We start from the raw sequence: 21489 nt of genomic DNA on the forward strand, positions 1-21489 counted from the left end.
GGCGGTCGCGTGTGGCTGTTCGAACACATTCAACCACATATGCGTTCCGCAACTCCAAATCGATCCGATCGAAAGTGGTTTTGACTACCTCTGGATGTGGTTGAAAGTGGTCGAAAGTGGACGAGCTCAAAACGTTTTGAATACTGTTTACACCTGGCATTAACGTCGTCCACTTGTGATCCGATCGACGAAAACGCATGTTAATGCCAAGTGTAAACAGCCTCTGTGTTTTTAAAGCTTTGATTGTGTTTATAGTGGGCAATATAACATGTGTTCATGTTTCACATGTAAAAAAATGCAGTTTTTTTCACACAATTGACTTATCTGTGTAGCGCCGTTTTCAATGGCCTCAAAACAGTTTGATGTCTTTCTTGTTCTGTGAAGTCCCTCCTTCAGAAATACGTAATGAGTTCGGTTGTAGTTTGTTTAGTGTGTTGTGATTCGATAGCAGCTTAGCTTAGCAGAGCCGTTTGAGCCAAAGCTGGTGACTGATGTATTCATGTGGGCGGAGTTTAACCAACAAACTGTTTTACTGACGTCATTAAAGCAGGAAATAGAGGACTGTAGTCCAAACCGGCCGTTTGCTGTAGGCTTTGAAAGAGGAATTCTATTAAAGAAAATATATCGCCTAGCCGTGAACTTTGAGCTTTATCATTTTGCAGGTATTATTTATGCTATTATAGCAACATTACACACTAACTAGGGTTTAAAAAATGGGATCAGGAAGAACGTGACCTTTAAAGTTTAGTGTTCTATTGTGTTGGTATTTAAAAGAGTTTTTGTTATGTTGGTGGTTTTTATGAGATTACCGTTGTGCTGAAGAATAGAGCATTTCTAATGGGTAGTTATTATAGTTTAAAGTTAAAGCATTCGCTTCCCACCTACATAAAAGAGCCTTGGCCGAACAATTACCCATGTCGCTTTTCCTTCCTTGGACCACTTTTGGTACTAATAGGGAACACCCCACAGGAGCTCCAGTTTTAGAGATCCTCTAACCCAGACATCTACCCATTACAATTTGGCCCTTGTCAAAAATGTTTTTCAGCTCTTTTTCCTTATGCTTGCCCATTTTACCTGTGTGTCCCCAAAGTTGATGCATTAGAAGCAGGAAGAATGGGCAAGCGTAAGGATCTGAGCGACTTTGACTAGGGACAAATTGTTATGGATACACATTAAGAAAGGATGTGTTAGTTATGCTTTTAACACATTATGTGTAATTTTAACATATTGTGTCATTTTTGGTTGATTTTGGGTTTAAATAAAACACAAGCTGTGTTAAAAGTAACACAAAATGTGTTGTTTTAATAGTGGTCACTAGCAGTACCCATCAAAATATTGGTCCAAGGAAGGAAAAGCGGTGAACCGATGGCATGGTCATGGGAGGCCAAGGCTCATTAATGCACGTGGGGAGTGAAGGTTGGACCATGTGGTCTGATCCAACAGACGAGCTACTGTAGCTGAAAATGCTGGTTCTGATAGAAAGGTCTAGTGAAGTCCATGCCTCTACCGGTCAGGGTGGTTTTGGTGGCAAAAGGGGGATCTACACAATAGGCAAGTGGTCATAACATAATGTAATGGCTGATCGGTGTGTGTATGTAAGGAATAATTGATGACGGGCCATTGAATTGTAAGAAAATAATGCACACCCAAGGTGCAATGCGGCGCGGCGCGAAGCGGAAATACAACACGGGTGTGCATTATTTTCAAATAATTCAAAGGACCGGAGTCAATTATTCCTTTAATACCACGGTTACCACAAAGATTGCTCTGGAGCCTATTTTTAAGACATTTGACAAGTTAGGTGTGCGGTTATCAGATATGAATGCATACCCACGGAACATTTCGCAGCCAATCAGAAGACTCGTGGTATAAATATATTTATATCACAAATGAGAGCCTCCAAATACCTCAATTGTGTCTTTTTGATAGCAGTAAGATTTTAAAGAAAGACTTTACAATATAGCGCAGAAAAGTTTTCTTCTAGGGATTCCCTCTGCAGTGCATTACTGTATAGATGTAACCCATTAACATGATAAATAATGCACATGATGGATGTTGTACAGCTAGAAACTAAACTGTGTTATGGAAAGAGCATAAAATATGTTGCAGCATGCTGTTAGACACATACCTTCTTAGTAACTTCCCTCATGTACTGTAAACTTACAGGCCCTGTACACACTGCAAAGTTTCGGCAGTGACAACCGCATTTATTGTAAATGCAGGAGTGATTCTCCTTAAATGATCGTTCCATGTGTGTACAGAACATGAAAATGCACAACGACTGACACGGATAGCAACGTTTGCTCTCTAGCGTGTTTAGCATTTGATATTTTAAACCAAAGTGATATTATAGCATTATGCAGTTGTCGCTACCTGCATTTGGTGGGGGTATTTCGGTAGTAGAATGCGGTTTTCAGTCCTGTAAATTGAAGTGACAACCAAATTTGGCTGCAGTGTGTGGGGGCCACAGAGCCTGCATGGAAAGATTAAAGACATACAAGCAATGTAATTATGCATTTGGCAGATGCTTTTGTCCAAAGCGACTTACAGGAAATGCAAGGGATTTTTGTCAGTGTGTGTGTACTCTATGAATCAAACCCTTGACCTTTGTGCTGCTAAAGCAATGCTTTACAAACTAAGCTACATGAACAGTTTGATCAAGTGCAAGGGCTTCTGTAGCAAGTTCATGTTCAACTGGATTAAACGCTTGCTCTGCAGTTACTGTATGCTTCAATGCACCAGATCCTCTTTAAACAACACAACAGACTACTTAAATACATCAGCAACCGCAGCTTTCATTTTACAGGGTAGAAAGTTTGCAGTCATTCATGTCTTGTTGACAAGTGTTGCTCATGGCAGGCCCCTGGCAGAGCATAAGAGAAGATGGGCCACTAAATTTAAACATCAGGTACTTCCTGATTGAGTCTGGAAATTTACCCTTCAGTGTCATATTTATTATATGTCTGAGAAGTATTTAATATTAGTATTTGACTGGCATGGTGCGTGATTTTCATCATTGCGATTATTAGATTCATGCCATTACATGCCAACAGGATATGAAAATAAGTAAAAACATTTATAAATAAGTATCATTTTACTTAACTTGAATACCAAAAATATTTTTATAAAATGCTGCAAGGTACATAAAGAAAGATTGATAAATGCTGTAAATGTTTTCTCTATTTATAGCTAATCTAACTAATGTTAATAAACACGACCTTATTGTAAAGTGTTAGTAAAATCTGTTATCACTGATGTTCTCAAGGTTCTGGCATAGATATGCCACGAGGACATTAGATCTTCCAGCAAGAGATAATACATAATAAGATGTCTCTGGTCTGAGGTAGAGGTCTACACAGAAGACCCGAGACCCGAAGACCCGGGACCCGACCCGGGACCCGTACGGGTTCGGGTCTATATTTTAAATAATCAGCCGGGTCCGGGTCGGGTCTCAATCTATTACTTCGGGTCCCGGGTCTGTTTAACATTGTGGATAATACCCGAGGTCAATCGGACTCGGAGAACACACACTCACATTTAAATAAAATATTTCAAAATCAGCAACAAAAACTTAGATGAACTGTCGCATAGCATAAATTTTTTCTATGACGCTAAAATTGCGTTAAAAAGTTTATATTTGGTTGCTCCAACCAGGCAGCTAACGCGCATGTGCTCTTGTAATGTTTCTCTGGCTACCAGTCAGGAGCTTCTGCAGTGAGACGCAATGACTTTACCTTTGACAATTGGCTCTTTTATTTAGAAGGCGGGACCTATTCCGCCGTACCGCGCATTTTGCACTGACTTCTCTCATTTTTATAATAATATTATAAATTGACCGTCTTGCTGTTATATCTAAAGTTTTCGCGACTCAAAGAGCACAGAGATGATAGCAAAGAAGCAAACGAAAGCAGCCATGGCACTGAACGAGCAATCGTTATTATAATCCAAATGGGCAAACATTATTAAGCAAGTTGACCCGATGTGAAACTGCGTTATTAATCACCATGACTGTAAAGTGGACTTTAAAAGCTGGAATAAGCATTAAACATTTCAATCGTCAAGATAGGAATAACATGGATGGAACTTTCTTGGAAATAAGGATTGTGCATCACACAGACAGGTACAAGGAGGGAGAAGACTAACTTCTATGGGTAAGACAAAAAGTTTAATTTTCGCTACTTGTTTATTGACTTTTTAATAACATTTAGCTAAAGAATATTTGCCGGTCGGGTCTGTGTCTTCCCGGACGGGTTCGGGTCCAGATATTAAATTATAGACGGGTCTTCGTCGGATCCGGGTCCAGCTTTTAAATAATAGACGGGTCCGGGTCGGGTCCGGGTCCAGCTTTCATAACAACAGACGGGTCCGGGTCGGTTCAGTGTAGCACATTTGCGGGTCTGATCGGGTTCGGGTAGGAATTTTTGGACCCGTGTAGACCTCTAGTCTGAGGACACCTGTGTGGTGAAACTGAATCCATCTTCTCTTATCAGTTGGATGTCTTTTTGTTACTCAAGGCTTTACTTACTTAACTCATTCATGTCACAGTCTTATACGGCTGCTGATTTTATCAGAGATGCTGAAAGTTCACTTCACCTGCAAGCTTGTGACTTTTATTCTAAAATTCTTAAGCTTTTTATATTTTTATATTTATATTTATTTTGCTCCCAAATTACTTTATTATAAATAAGGATCATTTCTGTACACTTTTTTATAACAAGCAGTGTAACAGTCTATGACTTCTTCTTACATGAATTAAATGTGCATCAGTTCTGTATCCACACCAAAGCACATCAGTTTATTTCTTCCTAGGATTGTTTATGCCCAAGGGAAATTATAATTTATCATTTCCAGTGTTTTTGTATGAGAGAGCCAGGCAAACACATTTATCAAAGGTCTGGCAAAACATACTTAAATTGTTTGTTGACATTCCCACTCCTCTAACAGCTTGTGGGACCTGGAGCTAAAAACTGTTCCTTTATACGGCCTTAGACCTTCAGTGGGGAAAATCACTTTGAGGAAACCTAATGCTGTCTAACATGGCTTTGCCACTGCAGTCTTTGAAAGGTCAAGAGCTACAACAGGAGCTCAGTGTCGGCCTATTTAATCATATTTCTGAGACAGGCGTACTTAACACAATAAACAAGAGGAAATCTCCTCCAGACCCAGACAGGAACCGGTGTAATCCTGTAGGATATGTAAACCTTAGCAGTAAGTAAAGAAAAAAACAAAGAAAAGTCTGGTTAGTGATAAGCTATAATGGTGGTCTAATCTTTATTAATCCTTTATTAATTAGTAAAAGCACAAAAAGCAGAGGACACTTGTTTTCTTGCAGTCCAGGTTCAGAGTGGTAGAAGAATTAACTGATGGAGAAGACAACATGATTGAACTAAACTGAAAACTTTTGCAAATTTTACAAAATCATTTCATGTCAATTTATGGACTGGACACACCATGCGTTTTGAACATAATAATAATGACATATTATGCTTGGATAATGTGCTGTTTTACGAGTTTACACATACATGAAATCACAATTAGATAATTCATATATATTAATTTATGCATATTTGGCATGCTGTCTGGGGAGGGCTCCGAGCTTGGAATTTTGCCCAAACCCATAGTAGTCCCCCCTCTTTTTAAGTCCCCCCTCTTTTTATCACTGGGAAAATAACCCAGGCTAGAGTGATGTGATGGGTTGGTGGAGGGATGCTGTGAAACTTGTCGCGTGATAGAGGTGAGAGATGGCCTGAACATGCACCTCCTGAACTTTGTTAAAATATTATGTTATTTATTACTTTATTGCGTGATAATATATTTATATATATTTGTATGTACAATTTAAAAAAAATTGTACCGCTCCAAATGGAAAAAATAATTATTTTTCTGCAGGTGCGTATAGAGCCAAAAGGATATTTGAGAAAAAAAGGCTAGCCGCACACTTAAAGGTGACATAGAATAATTGAACGGTATTTATCCTTGTTCTGTGATGTGACATGTAGACAAAAATGTTTTTGTTTGGGTCTGTAATGCCTTAGTAGCTTCCTAAAAACCTCTCTCAGATAGCTCTATTAGGGGGGGTGATTTTAAACAAGTGGTTTTGCACCTATTTGGCTCCCCCTACTGGCTTAACTTGCAATCTCATTACTGATTGGCTGACTTTGCTGCCACTCAAAAAATATAGCCAATTATTTTAAAGTGGAGGGGCAGGGAGATGCCTGTGATGTCATAAGCATCAGTTTTTCAGATTGGGCCGTTTTCTGGCTGACATTTCTAAAAGAGGAATTTCTATGAGACTGAGATGTTTAACATGTGTAGCACTTTTTGTATGTTTGTGAATGCGGGTAGACTACCATTATTCAACAAAGACAAGGTAAAAATGGTTTTTCATTCTCTGTCCCCTTTAATACAAACAAGACTAAAAAAGTGGCTTGCTTTTCTTAATTTTTTTAACTCATTTGCACCTAGCACGATTCGATTTTAAAAATTAAAAAAAACTTTAAAAAAAAGACTTTTTTAGTTTGTATCCAGTGTGCGGCTAGCCACCTTTTTGATTTTTAAAAGTAAGAATTAAAATGAAAAAGTTTACGCTTAAACGATTATAACACCTTACAATTCAAAAATAAATGTTTAATATTTAATCACTTCTTTTATGTGTATTGGTATGCTCTCAGTCTTTTACACTGCTGGTGGTTTGCTTAGTTGGATTTCAACAGACACTGTGGACTGAAATGGTCACATAAATGGAGTGGAAAAACTGGAGTGGTCTCTTTATTTCTTCTGTGGCTGTATAGAAAATGTAAAGGTCACATTTTTCCTGATCCCATTTTTCAAACTTTAGTTAGTGTGTAATGTTGCTGTAAAGCATAAATAATACCTGCAAAGTGATAAAGCTCAAAGTTCACTGCCAGGTGATATCTTTTCTTTAACAGAATTCCCCTTTCAAAGCCTGCAGCGAACGGCCGGTTTGGACTACAGCTTAGAGGTCTACACAGAAGACCCGAGACCCGAAGACCCGGGACCCGACCCGGGACCCGTACGGGTTCGGGTCTATATTTTAAATAATCAGCCGGGTCCGGGTCGGGTCTCAATCTATTACTTCGGGTCCCGGGTCTGTTTAACATTGTGGATAATACCCGAGGTCAATCGGACTCGGAGAACACACACTCACATTTAAATAAAATATTTCAAAATCAGCAACAAAAACTTAGATGAACTGTCGCATAGCATAAATTTTTTCTATGACGCTAAAATTGCGTTAAAAAGTTTATATTTGGTTGCTCCAACCAGGCAGCTAAAGCGCATGTGCTCTTGTAATGTTTCTCTGGCTACCAGTCAGGAGCTTCTGCAGTGAGACGCAATGACTTTACCTTTGACAATTGGCTCTTTTATTTAGAAGGCGGGACCTATTCCGCCGTACCGCGCATTTTGCACTGACTTCTCTCATTTTTATAATAATATTATAAATTGACCGTCTTGCTGTTATATCTAAAGTTTTCGCGACTCAAAGAGCACAGAGATGATAGCAAAGAAGCAAACGAAAGCAGCCATGGCACTGAACGAGCAATCGTTATTATAATCCAAATGGGCAAACATTATTAAGCAAGTTGACCCGATGTGAAACTGCGTTATTAATCACCATGACTGTAAAGTGGACTTTAAAAGCTGGAATAAGCATTAAACATTTCAATCGTCAAGATAGGAATAACATGGATGGAACTTTCTTGGAAATAAGGATTGTGCATCACACAGACAGGTACAAGGAGGGAGAAGACTAACTTCTATGGGTAAGACAAAAAGTTTAATTTTCGCTACTTGTTTATTGACTTTTTAATAACATTTAGCTAAAGAATATTTGCCGGTCGGGTCTGTGTCTTCCCGGACGGGTTCGGGTCCAGATATTAAATTATAGACGGGTCTTCGTCGGATCCGGGTCCAGCTTTTAAATAATAGACGGGTCCGGGTCGGGTCCGGGTCCAGCTTTCATAACAACAGACGGGTCCGGGTCGGTTCAGTGTAGCACATTTGCGGGTCTGATCGGGTTCGGGTAGGAATTTTTGGACCCGTGTAGACCTCTACGTACAGCTCTCTACTTCCCGGTTAAATTACGTCAATATAAGAGTTTTTGACTAAACTCCGCCCACAGGAATATGTCAGTCGCCAACTTAGCTCAAACGACTCTGGCTAAACTAAGCTGCTATCGAATCACAACACACTAAACAAGCTACACAATCAGAATTCATATCGTATTTCTGAAGTGGGGACTTCATAAAACAAGGAAGACATCAGCCCGTTTTGAGGACAGTGAAAGCAGCGGTATAGAGATAAGTAAATTGTGTGAAAAATACAGCATATTTTTACATGTAAAACATGAACACATGTTATATTGCGCACTGTAAACACAATCAAAGCTTCAAAAACACAAAAAGAGCGGGAGCTTTAAAATGTAGGTCAGTCGTGGAAGTTTAGTAAATATTATATAGAGCACATAGCAATTTATGTCTGTTTTTAATTATTATTGTTGACTGGGAGCTCTACAAACTCTGTAGAAACAGATTAACAGCAAGTGTAACATTTCAAAGGTTAATTTAAGTAGCTGGTTTTAATTTACTTTACTTCAGGTAAAGTCCTATAAAGGCATTGAGAATAGTCCTGAGGGTAACTCCAGTACCTGTGTCTGCATGAATTTAACAGTCAGCATATTTCAAAGACAAAATGTAAAGGAACTCATGTACCATAGTAAAATGGTTGATTTCTGGCTAATCTGCCATTTGACTCACTATAAAAATCAAAGAGCACCTCTGAAATCTGTCTCGGCTTTTGTTTTAGGAAAGTAAAGCACAGAGCTTTGTGTTTTAACCATGTGCTTCTTTACAGCTTATTTATGAGGGATTTTTCAATTAAACAAAATCAAAAACATGCCACACAAGTTTATTATACTGTATGTGATCCAGTTTAATGGACTGTAAACATAGATGTCCATTTGCGGTTTGCATCAAATATGTTTTATTGTGACCATGGCATCCAGTCATTTAAAAACAATGGATTACTGTTTGTTCTCTGGTGCCAACAACCAAACCAAACAGTTAAGAGGGTCACTGTTGCTGAAGGGTCGGGACATTGGCAGACTGCTGACATTGTAATTGATATAATGAGGCACTTGCTGCAGAAACATGCATGGCTCTTTGTATTCTGTGTTTTGTAGAGCGATTGCAATGCTTTTGAACTGTTTCAATGCTAAAGAGCATTATTTACATTATTTTTATAGCATGTTTTTACTTACTGTTCAACAGTATTTGCTGCCTGTGATAGTAAAGTTAGTAAACATGAATGGCGTTTCTTGTCTTTAACAGGTGTTGTGTTGGATCTTGGCTCATTCACATGTGAGTTTTACTCCAGCAATGGAACCCTGGCCTATTATGGCCTGGGGCTTAATGCTGAGTGCCATCACTGGCTGGATGAAAACAGTTCAATCGAGGGACTTCACAGAAAAAGACATAATTTTCCTTCATCCCTCCAGTAAGTTTATTCTGAAATACTTTATATTCCGAAGCTTTATAGAGTATAAATTGAAATGCCTTGAATATAAAGAAAAGCTTTAAAAAAAAAAAAATGTACAATACAATAATTATTTAAACGTCTTATCTTTACATTTTAACTGATGATACAATATTCCACATTTAAAAAAAAATATTTGCTGCCTTAAAAGTTTTTGTTTAATCAACTCAAATTTATAAGTCATTTTAACTTACTATCATTTATCTTGACTAGAGATGAGTTGTTATAACTTATAAAATAGAGTTGATAGAAGTTAACTTCATCTCTTGTCAAGATAAATAATGGTAAGATGACATTAATGCACCAAATATTTTTTTTAAGTGCATGACCATAAAACACCTGTGGTGAGGTCAGCTTTAGTGTGTGGTGTAAACATAATCCCAGTTTTCCCTGTGTCAAGAGTGGGAATCTGCAGATACAAAGGGGTCAAGACTCAGATGTCAGTCTTGGCTTCATAGATCCTTTAGGGCAGTGTTGGTATGGAGCTGTTAGATCTTCTGGCTCTTGGGATTATGACAGGACAACCCTGGCTTTGTCCCCAGAGCCCCTTTTGCAATCTTGTTTTTGTAATTACCTTAGCCATCTCCATAATTGTAGGCTGAGGCTAAACTTAGGATGTTTTCACATTTTGTATTTATATCTTAAGTATGAATGTATACTGTTTCCTGATAATTGGTATTTGAGGGTGTGTCAGTGGTCAATGACTTACACAACTGGAATTCCAACTCTGTTAGTTCACCCAAAAATGAATATTCTGTCAACATTTACTCACCCTCAGGTTTATTTTGATAGATATTTTGATAAATGATGTTAACCACACAGTTGATGGTACACATTGACTTTTATGGTAGGATAAACAAATACTATGGAAGTCAATTGGTAACGTCATCTGTGTGCTTACCATCATTTATCGACAATATCCAGAAAAAAGAAACTAAATGATGGCAGAATTTTTTCTTTTTGGTGAACTATCCCATTAAGATCATCTATCCTGAAATTCGACTCTGGTCATGAATGTAGCTGTTTCTGTCTAAGGTCTTTATTCTTTCTTTGGTCCCCATTTGACCTTTTTGGGAAAATAGCTCTTCAAATAAATAGGCCTACTACATTTTAAATATGGGTTGACAGAGACAAGCTTGGTAATGTCAGATTCAAATCTTTAGTTCTGCGAGTAAATTCATCTGTAAAGTCCCAATCTCTGCTAAGACTCTTTCATCATGGTTGAGCAGGACCTCTCCAGATCATTACATCTGGAGATATCTGTGTACAATACACTGCCAGATAAAATGGTCAAACAAATGGTACCTAACTGTTACTGCAACCCTGTATCACGAAATTATGTATAGTCACTTAAAGTCTTTTCCGTGACACTGACACGGTTTTCCACCTTTTTACGTGAACATGTCACGCATTTCTGTTTGCGTGTCACTGTTACGTATTTGTTACTCAACTTTTTTGTTCTATTTTCAAACCATTGACACTTCGGTTTAGGGTTAGATTTGGTGTTTGCGTTAGGAAGTCACTTTAAGTATTGGTTTAAACCTTTTTTTCATGATTTTTTTTTTATATTTTATGATTTTTAAACCATTGCCGCCTGGCATTAGGGTTGGAGTTGGGTTTAGGTAAGGATGTCATTTTATGTAATTCTAACCCTAAACCGAAACGACAACGGTAAGAAAATAGGACAAAACAGTTGAGTAACAAATACGTGACAGTGACACGTAAACAGAAATGCGTGACATGTTTACGCAAAAAGGCCGAAAAACGTGTCAATGTCACGGAAAAGACTCTAAGTACTCTAGTTGACTATAGGTACGTAATTTGGTGATACTGGGTTACTGGGGCCGTAACCTTTGCACCTAAATTGTTCATATTAGTACCTAAAAGTTACATATTGGCACCAAATGTATTCATACAGTATCTATACCTGAATGGTACATAATTAAGACCATTTAAAGGGTATCGCACCAGTGACAGCTTGGGATCATTTTTTGACCATTTTTTCTGACATTCTAATATACACCCGTAGGGATTGTAAGTGAAGCCTATGTTTGTGTTTGGAGTTTGGACATGGCAAAAGAAATCAGTGCTTGTGAGACCTCCAAGGGCACCCAACATAATTTTGTGACCTGCTGATATTCAGCTGTTGTGTATTGATTTGGAGGATGTGTTATTATGATGAAGTAAGTTTTAATCACCCCAGATGGCAGGTATGGATTTACAACCCCATGAGATCTTAGTGTAGCTCTAATTAAAGTTAAGTATAATATAAATATATATTTATGTAGCCTGATATGATAGGCTGTAAATGTAGCATTTTTGTATATCCACTGTAATGAAGTCCTTTTTTATTCTTCTTTTTTGTGCTGTTAATAAATCTGAAGAGATTTCAATGTGTCATTATTGTGTTCTGACCATATGGCCATACATGTACAGAAGCATCAGACGAATTCGAGGGAGTTAAGAGTAAAATTGATGGAAATAAATAAACCACCATGTTCCTATACACAGCGTTTACAGTATATACACATTAGAAAATCAGATGCTTTTATTTAAATCAGTATTGAACAAACCCTGTGTGTGTAAACATGTCAGCTACTGTAAATAAGTTATTACATTTTTTCCCATCTGTTTTCCAGCCACTCCATATCCAGGAGGATTTAAATGTTTTACTTGTGAAGATGCACCTGACAACTATGAATGCAATCGATGGGCTCCAGATCAGTATTGTCCAAGAGGTACCAACATCTCCTTCACGTTGTTAGAGACCATTGACATTTGAATTCATCCGAGTACTTTTTAAATCCCACCATACCCTAATATGTTTATACTTTAGCCAAAGATCATCATCTGTATGTGCAGCTCTTATATGTTGCTCAATATAATTCAATCTGTGAAAGGAAGTCCCCTGTGTTCAGGTTGATTTATAGCCCTGTGTTAATGACTCGGGTGCTCTGAACCTCTTCAGGACATTAATTCATTCGGTAACACATGCTGCTGCAGGTCATCCGAAATATAGCAGGAAACATATACATTTCCTGCAACACAGTTTTCAGTTTTGCATGTAATTTAAAAATATTATGCAATATTCTGTGATTGTAAGAGTCACATTACAAGGGGAGTTATTAAAATATTTTTTGAAGGGCTTCAGGCAAATACAGCAAGATTTGAGTCGAAAAACCCTGCAGGAAAACTGCTTTTTCTCTTCCATTATAGTCAAGACTTACCGTTGTGCTTTATGAACACTAGTACAGTACTGTATGTGCTCTGTGACTTTTAGAGAGCAGATACTGCTTCACACATCATAAGATGAGCTGGAATGGAAGCACGGTTGCGGTGACGAAACGCTGCGTGGCGCTGGATGACTGTCTAACAACAGGGTGTTCTGATATAGATCATGAAGGAAACAAGGTGAGCTCAGTTACTGGATCAGAAAAATATAGAGTTGAAAATGTACAAAAGTCCACATGCAAATTCCATTGATCATCACCCATCCATTATCATTGTATTAAAATTAAGGCTGCATTGTACTGAAATATGTTTCAAAACAATGCAATGTTGAAGTTTACTTAAACACTGTGGCATTCTTGTGGGTGCTCCTTTAAACTCCATAAACAATAATGTTGTTGTCGGAGTTTAAACAATTTCGACCAAGCCACAGAATATACCGGATAACACTTACCAGTAAATTACTGGTAATCTTACAAGCTCTCTTACTGGTAAATTGGCAGCACTAATTTTTCAACAAGTTTCTGTTCAAACTGCAATTTACTGCAAGTTAACAGCAATTTACCAGTAAAGACTGTATGTGTGAAAGGGACTAATCACTTCTGCCCAAGCTGTCTATGGGATATGGATTGAGGCAGTAACAGTAAACAGCTCAGCAGTTAATCCATTTATCCTCTCAAGTGTTTAGATGCTAGTTTCTTTCAGTAATCCTTATATAAGTAATCCTTGTTAAAACGTGCGCACTGAAAGGACCTGAACTCTGTGTTTTACCCTTCATCTCTAGCATTAGACAGGAGTTATGCAGAGGTTAAAAGTCAGAAGGGCAGATTGAGAGATAAATGTGGTGTAAATATGCCACAGCAACACTGAAGGGGAAAGTTCAGAAAAAAAGGGTTCATTTGGTTAAACGCAAAATGTTTGACAGCACTATAATATCTGCATACACATACCTTTGTTCTTGAATAAATTGTGATTGGTATTGCATATGTTTAGCCACCTATAGTCACATTTACATTGCAAAAAGGAACAAACCCAGTCATTGGATAAAATGATCCCAGAAAATGTTTATATTTGACACAACAATGGGTTAAAACAATACAGGATTGGGTTTGTCGCTTTTTAACCCACTGAGTGCCTACACTGCAAAAAATGACTTTCTTAGTAATTTTGTCCTGTTTTTAGTAGAAATATCTAAAAATTCTTAAATCAAGATGTATTTTCTTGATGAACAAATGACCAAAGAAAATATCTCTAGTTTTTAGACAAATTATATCAAATTTAAGTATATTGTGCTTAAAACAAGCAAAAAAATCTGCCAATGGAATAAGAAATTTTTTCTTGAATTTACTTAAAGGAACAGTATGTAAGAAATGTATATCAATTAATCATAAAATGGCCCTGATATTTCACTAGACATTAAGAAATCATTTTCATTTCAAATACTTATATCACTGACAACAGTGGTCAGGCCATGATATTGTCATTTAAAAAGTGGAGTTGCAGCCCTCAACTGATGTTTATGTTGTCATTTTGTGTATTGGCCACCAGTAGTGAGATTGCAGTACCAGTTTTAGCCACAAGTTTTGTGATTGCAATACCAGTTTTGGCCACAATCCTACATATTGTTCCTTTAAAGCAACACCAAAGAGTTTTTTTTACCTTAAAATAACGTTTCCAAAAAAGTTTCAGTGGTTCATCCACTCAAAACAGGGTGAATGGCACTTTCACATTCGCTTTGCAGCCCTCTATCGGCCAAAACCGCACTAAAGAAGTTTCCAACCGTCGGGTAGTGGTCCTGTAGTTCGAGTGAAAGCTACAAAAACTTGCTTTACGGCAGACCTACAATCCAATCAGAGCCAGCTATGCTGCAGTATTTACGACAGTGCTAATGAACAATTTCGTGTCTAACCTGTAGGGGGAGCAAAGAGCAATAACTCTTTAGTGTTGCTTTAATACAAGAAAAATTCCGCAAAAAATGTCTTATTCCATTGGCAGATTTTTTTGCTTGTTTTAAGGACAAATTTGCATAAATTTGATATGTTTTGTCTAAAAACTAGAGATATTTTCTTAGGTCATTTGCTTATCAAGCAAATACATCTTGATTTAAGAATTTCTACTGAAAACAAGACAAAAATACTAAGTAAGAAAGTAATTTTTTGCAGTGTACTTAATCACTATATGTTTGGTTATCTTTACACAGGTGTGCACATCCTGTTGTGAAGGGAACATTTGCAACTTGCCCCTCCCGAGAAATGAGACTGACGCCATTTTTTCCACCACGTCCCCCATTAACAAGAGCTTAAGACTAACACAGAGTCACGTGCTGCTGTCTGTCTCTATCTTCAGTCTGTTGCTCCACAGTATTAAATAAGAGACTCGTCCATGACGAATAAAACCTTCATGGCAGAAAGTTGACTCGTTCCAGTTGGGCTTTACGTTCCTTTAAATGAAGTGTTAATTGTTCAACTTTTTTTCAGTTGATAAAAAGGTTTCATGATTTCTGCATTAATGTTTGCTATGTGAAACTCCAGGATGTGCAAGCGTCAGTGATGTGGGTTTAAATCTTTGGAGCCATGTCCCTTAAACTGTGTGAAAAATCTGATTGCATTGTTGGGCAGTGTTGGGGTGTAAAGGGGGATATTTATGTCAAAACTGAAACAAACCTGCACAATTTTGTCTTTAATCAATGTGAGTTGTGTTTTATACATTTGTATAGATATATTTATTTTTTTATCATCCATTTGTTGTAGGAAACCTTAACAGTTTGTTAGTTAAGTTATCCCTGTAGATAAAGCATTATGCAAGAGGTAAAGCTACACAACTTTTCCACCAAAAATAGGTAACTACTGTCATCATTGTTGTCATGTGGTTAAGGTCAAATGTTGTTGTTGTTAACATTAAAAAAGGGCTTGGCATCTAGGAAACAGTACGGACAGCTACCTTCCTCAGCCGTACAGTATACAATAAACAGTCTATTCAGCTTTTGCACTTTCCATTTGTTCTTGTATCATATTGACACACATATCCTTAAAGCACTTGTGTACAGATATTTGTCACGTTGATGTGTAGTGAACTTATAATGCTTTAATATCATGTGGCCTCCACAGTATAACACAGTGAAGGGCTTTTATATTATTATTATTATTATTGTTATTACTATGTATGTATGTTCTTATAACACATTTGTCAGTCAGTTCTGTACTGTAAAATCACAATTCTTGGTTGACAGAGCAGTCAGCAAATAAAGTGTTGAGTTCAGTGTTATTTTATTCAGGCTGTAATGTATCATTTGTTTTGGCGATCTTTCTTCAAGCTGTAAATGAAGCTGTTTCTTATCTGTTTGTTTAGCGTTCACACTGAAATCACATTAGTAAACTATAAAGGGCATGATGATCGCATAAGGGTTATTGTCTCTTTACTCAGGTAATTATAGACCAAGCCAGTGCCAGTTAACTAATACCTGAATAAACTTTAACCTATAGGTGTATCCACATTAAAAAATTATAAAATGTGATGTTTGAGAATCATCCTTAGTTCAGAGTTATAACATCATGTACATAAAAATCATATCACTTTAATCATAAATGTAACAAATGAAACACAATTTGTAACAAGGTTGCATGATTTTTACTCTTAAGAATGCTGCATTAGTGTGTGCCAAGGTTCGTTGGAAATGTAGATATTTTTTCTACCCTTTTATAATATTCCTCTATTCTTGAGTTTGTACTTTTTGGATATCTTTTGAAATAAATGCGTAACACCTTTGTTGTTGTTTCTTACCCGTGTTGTATTAAATAAAAATCTTAATGTTTACTGTTATTTTGTTTACTGACAATAAAAGTGAAACTCAAATATTACATTTGTAAACTAGTTTATAAAGACTTACACAAATTGTGAATCCATTTGTGACCCTGGACCAAAAACAGTCTAAGTAGCTCAAGTATACAGTATTTGTAGCAATAGCCAACATTACATTGTATGGGTCAAATTTAAGTGCCCTTTACTCTCTTCAGAAATGATTTAATCTGATAGTTTTCTAGTTTATATCAATTACATTTACACAGTAATTTATCTAGACAGGTTTAGGTTTGTTTTTATGAGACTTCAGATTTATGGAGTAGTTGTAGCTCTTAAAAAACAGCAGAGACGTGGAAAGGCAACTCCTATTAAATCTCAGTACAGAGGTCAGAGGTCAACGCTATTGGTCACTTGAGTCACAGATGGACTGCAGGTTAAAAATAAATCAGGCATTGCTCATTCATGGAGCATTAACAGTCTGTTGTTGTAACTATATAAAGCTCTCGAATGGTGGTTTCATAATCAGAAAAGTTATTTTTAAATGCACAGTTAAATGCTTACATTTTCTACTCAAGTAGACGTTTAAAACAAAATGTGATCCAGATTTTACATGTAAAGAACATTCTGTGGAAAAATAACCTTTATATATTGACTAAGATCATATCAAAGATTCAAATGAAAGTCAAATTAATGAGTGAAATAAAACGTTTTCACAGACAGGGTCACATATAGATTTAAAAGACGTATAGAAGTGAATTGCAGCATTTTTTAAATGAAAAACTCAATCAAATTTTGTCAAATCTCTCAGAAAGTTTCCAAGGCAAAACAAAACCGACCTTCATCTTCTGGCTTTCCTTCACTAATCCAGTTTCTCGGTTCATTCCCTGCCGATACAAAGTCAAATTTCCTCTCTAGCGCTGCCTTTCCAGATGAGCAGTAACATGTTTTTAACGATTGAGAGCTGTTGCAGCCTGGGTTTCAGGTACCTTGCCTTAAGTCCAAAGAATGACCATCATTGTTGGAGGGCATAGCAGCATATCCTGTTCAGTATGGCCATGCTGAGATTTTAATTACTCTACTCCAGAGCTTTGGGATCGATTGAGCAGCGATGGAAACAAACACATCCCTTCTTTAATGTGGGAAAATGTCTGTCCTCAGCATGATTGAGCCATACATAAAAATACAGATTTGACATTTTATTGTAATCCTTTAAGCAACTATATGTCATCATGATCTACTTCTAAAACACCACTTTGCTGCAGCTGTATTAAACCACTCCACATAAAATGAATAAAAAAAGTCACCAAATTGTTATAGAGTTAGATCTCATAGCCTAAATAACTTTGCTAATGACTGTTTGGTAAGCTTGCTTTGGACTTTTGAGTTAAAAGACACAGGAAATAATGGAAATAAAGTCTCACAGGAACATCAATGTGAACAGGTGGAGAAAGCAGAATATATCTGTACCACAGAAACATCATGTGAATTAAGTAATAGGGTGGAGACGACAACAGATAATAATGATGTAAGTGTGAAGTGTCTTCAGAGGAAGTGAGAGACAGTTGGAAAATAACATAGGAAAGGATGGAAGTCTGCTGCAGTGTTTAGTGAAAACTTGAGGAAGGACCAAACTAAGAAAAGTGCAGAGTTATATACTGAGCTACAGGTTGTAGATTGAATTTTATTAATCCCCAGGGGGGAAAGGATACACAAAAATATGAATTATGAATCCTAAAAATACCTTCTGATGAAAAATACTTTTTGTTTGCTACTTGCATTGCTGATAAATAAAATATTTTGCCTAATGTATAAAGTAAAACAATTATGAATGGGTCATCTCATGAGGTCCACCATGTTCAAATCACAAAATAGTTCTTATTTTATCTTGGTAACACCTTTAATATCAGACACTTTTGTTTGTGGAATAAAATGGGTGACAAAAACAGGTGTCGGTACACTTTTTGTCACTGGGATGGTACCTTATAAAAAGGTCCTACCGTTTACCAGTATGTACCTCTAAGGCAGTGGCTCCCAAGCTTTTGTCTTGGGGCCCCATCGAAGTACATAAATGATAATCCCCCGCCACCCCCAAGCCCTCTACATCTGTCTTTCCGTTTGATTTTGCAAATATGAATAGTTAAATTACCTTCTTGGTTAGTTAATATATAATAAAAAAACGTTAAAATAATTAAATAAAATTATTAGTGGGATATTTTATGCATCTTTATTTGAGCTCAAAGCATATCTGCGCCCCCCTAGTGGACAACATAGGAACTACTGCTCTAAGATACGCGTGTACCTTAGGTAGCAATATGGACATTTTATGTACAAAACTGTGCTTTTTTAAAAAGTTTACGTCCCATTGTAAACTTTTGTACCCAAAAATGTATGCTTTTGTGTGCTGTCGGCGTGTCTATGAGATATGCCGTTTTATAAAACAAACAAAATATTTTGTCAACATTTAAAAAATACTTTCTTGAACAAATTGGTAAAAACAGACATTTCAGCCTAAATGTCTGTTCTATTTGTCTGCTGAATCAACAAATTCTCAAATCATTATGTCTTTCTGTGTTGTTGTTTTTTTACATCTTAATTAATTACGGCTCAGTTTTCTGGACAGGGCTTAGATTAATCCAGGACTAGTCCTTAGTTATATTAAGACAATTAAGTTTAAACGAATATACCTTACAAAAATCATTACAAGTGTGCATGTTGAAACAAAACAAAAAGCATTGATGTTATAAAGATATGTGTTTTTAAATTAAGGAAGCTCGAACATCCATTTATTCTGGGTCTAGGATAAGCCCTGTCCAGGAAACAAGTCTAAACTTTAATCTAAGCCTTAATTCAATTAAATTCCATCAGAGAAAGCTTAAAAAGGATTACGAGTCAGCAGGGACGTGCACAGACATTTTGAGGGGCAGGGGCTCAAGTGAAATAAAGGGCACTTCTCATAATTATGTATATATTTTTCTTTTTTTTAAACAAAAAGTATATGTTAACGCAATTCTGACTTCCTTTTTAAAAAAATTATTAAAAAAGTTAATTAATTTTATCTTCCTCAAACTCATGCAATTGTTTAATTTTCAAAAGATGTCTACAAAATAATCAGTTCACACAGACACCATGGTCTCCTTAGTAGTCTAGGTTTATGGAGCAGCAAAGGAAGCCATTGAACAATGTGCATGTTTTGAAAACATTAAATTACAAATTAATTACAAATTTGTTAAAATGCTAAAAACAAAGTTGTGACTGCTGAGTTAGCGCTACATGCCAATAAATGCTATATCATATGCTAGCGTTTAGCTGATTAGTTGTTAGTTGTTACTCAAAATGTATTTTTGTCGGATAAGGGCTCAAAATATAAGGTCTGTTTACTAATGTGAGCTTCTGGCATGAGCCTCAGAGCCGAGCTCAACATTATTATTCATGACCCTTTCAAATAGGGCAAAAATAGACCATTTCATTCAAATGACAAATTCTAGGGTTGTAAATAGCCTTTTAAAACGTTTCTGGATAATTTTTGCACTTAATAAAGCAACATACCTTCTATGTAATTGTCAAAGAACAATTTAACATATTATGACAACACATCCTATGGCACCTTTAATCTTTTCATATTTATTAGGGTTACATATGTCAGAAACAACAAATATAGGTTAGGCCTATTTTATTTGTATTTTATATTTTACTTTTTTGTGATGTCAGTGAAAATTCAGACTGGGCAAGTAAAATACTGAACCATCAGATTCCTTCCCAATCTACTCCAGCACTCCAGTATAACACATTATACTTATTTAACAGCCATTACAAAAAACGCAAACAAAAAAGCTTACTACTGCAGTTAGCAATTATTTTATTGTTTGTGCTTTATTATTTTCTGAGCAGTCTGTTTAAACTACATACACTACACTGTCACAAGTTTGCAACTCTTCAGGTTAATATGACATTGCCATGGAAAACAATGTCCCTGAATCGTTATGTGTAACAACGTGTCCCATATTTTGTGCATAAAACTGTTGATATAAGAATGCTTTCTTCCTCACACACTTACCGGTAGCTGCCTCCTGCATAATCATGCACATGATCGCGTCTCCTTCAGGCTGAGCTTTGGCGCTTGAAGCGCGAATGATGCAGCACGAGTGTAGACAAACCAATCATAAAGCGAATTCAGTTAGAGAGGCGGGACTAAGGAAAGGTAAAGCCAATCATATTAGCGATGTGTATTTTGGAGGCGGGACTCATTTGTTAACCGTTTGTGTGCCACAAATAGCGCTATTTTTCTATATATAAGAGTTTAAATCTCATTTAAATTATTCCTGAATAAATTCATGTTAAATTAAATAAGCAACAAGTAAAAAACACAAGAAACAGACAGACATCAGTTGTTATATGAATAAAGATCTTATTATTATTATTATTTTTTAAAAGCACTCCAGAAAAAAGGGCACTTTCTCTCCAGGAATAAAAAGGGCAGGTGCTCAAGCCCCCTTTGATGTCTATGTGTGCACGTGCCTGCGAGTCAGAATACCCAGCACTGAAGAAACCCAACTTTAAATCTGGGATTACACTGGCTGCGGTTTGCTTTGTGAATACAAGGACTTCAACAACAGCACAGTCTGATGTTTCCCTTATCACTTCTGCCAGGTTACAAAAACCAACAAAACATAATACTGGTGACACAACTTAAGGTTACTACAGGAGAAACCTTAAGCATGTCTGTTTATTTTAATCTTGTAAATGCCTTCCATTTTTTGTCCAGGGCAAAGGAAAAGTCCAGTTATATCTCCTTAAACAGCATGCATGACGATTTCTCTTTGACCAAGCCTTTAAATTTTTCTAAAAACAGGAAAGTGTTGGCAGATAACTATAATGGGAAAGTTCCATTGTCTGAACAGACCTCTGACA

The 21489-nt window shown here is 36.6% G+C and overlaps 1 protein-coding gene across 2 annotated transcripts in view; it reads left to right on the forward strand.

The window, feature by feature from the left end:
* The window catches only part of lypd6 (LY6/PLAUR domain containing 6), a 43948-nt gene extending 27400 nt beyond the window's left edge, over positions 1–16548 (forward strand). For both annotated transcript variants that reach the window (XM_065251492.1, XM_065251493.1), the window contains exons 2-5: positions 9351–9516; positions 12195–12293; positions 12836–12966; positions 14984–16548. In XM_065251492.1, the coding sequence (XP_065107564.1) occupies positions 9351–9516; positions 12195–12293; positions 12836–12966; positions 14984–15154 (567 nt within the window). In that variant the 3' untranslated portion in view covers positions 15155–16548. The remainder of the gene's footprint in view (positions 1–9350; positions 9517–12194; positions 12294–12835; positions 12967–14983) is intronic.
* The last annotated feature ends 4941 nt before the right edge of the window (positions 16549–21489 follow it).

The sequence above is a fragment of the Paramisgurnus dabryanus genome, chromosome 15 (assembly GCF_030506205.2).
Source record: "Paramisgurnus dabryanus chromosome 15, PD_genome_1.1, whole genome shotgun sequence".
Lineage (NCBI taxonomy): Eukaryota > Metazoa > Chordata > Actinopteri > Cypriniformes > Cobitidae > Paramisgurnus > Paramisgurnus dabryanus.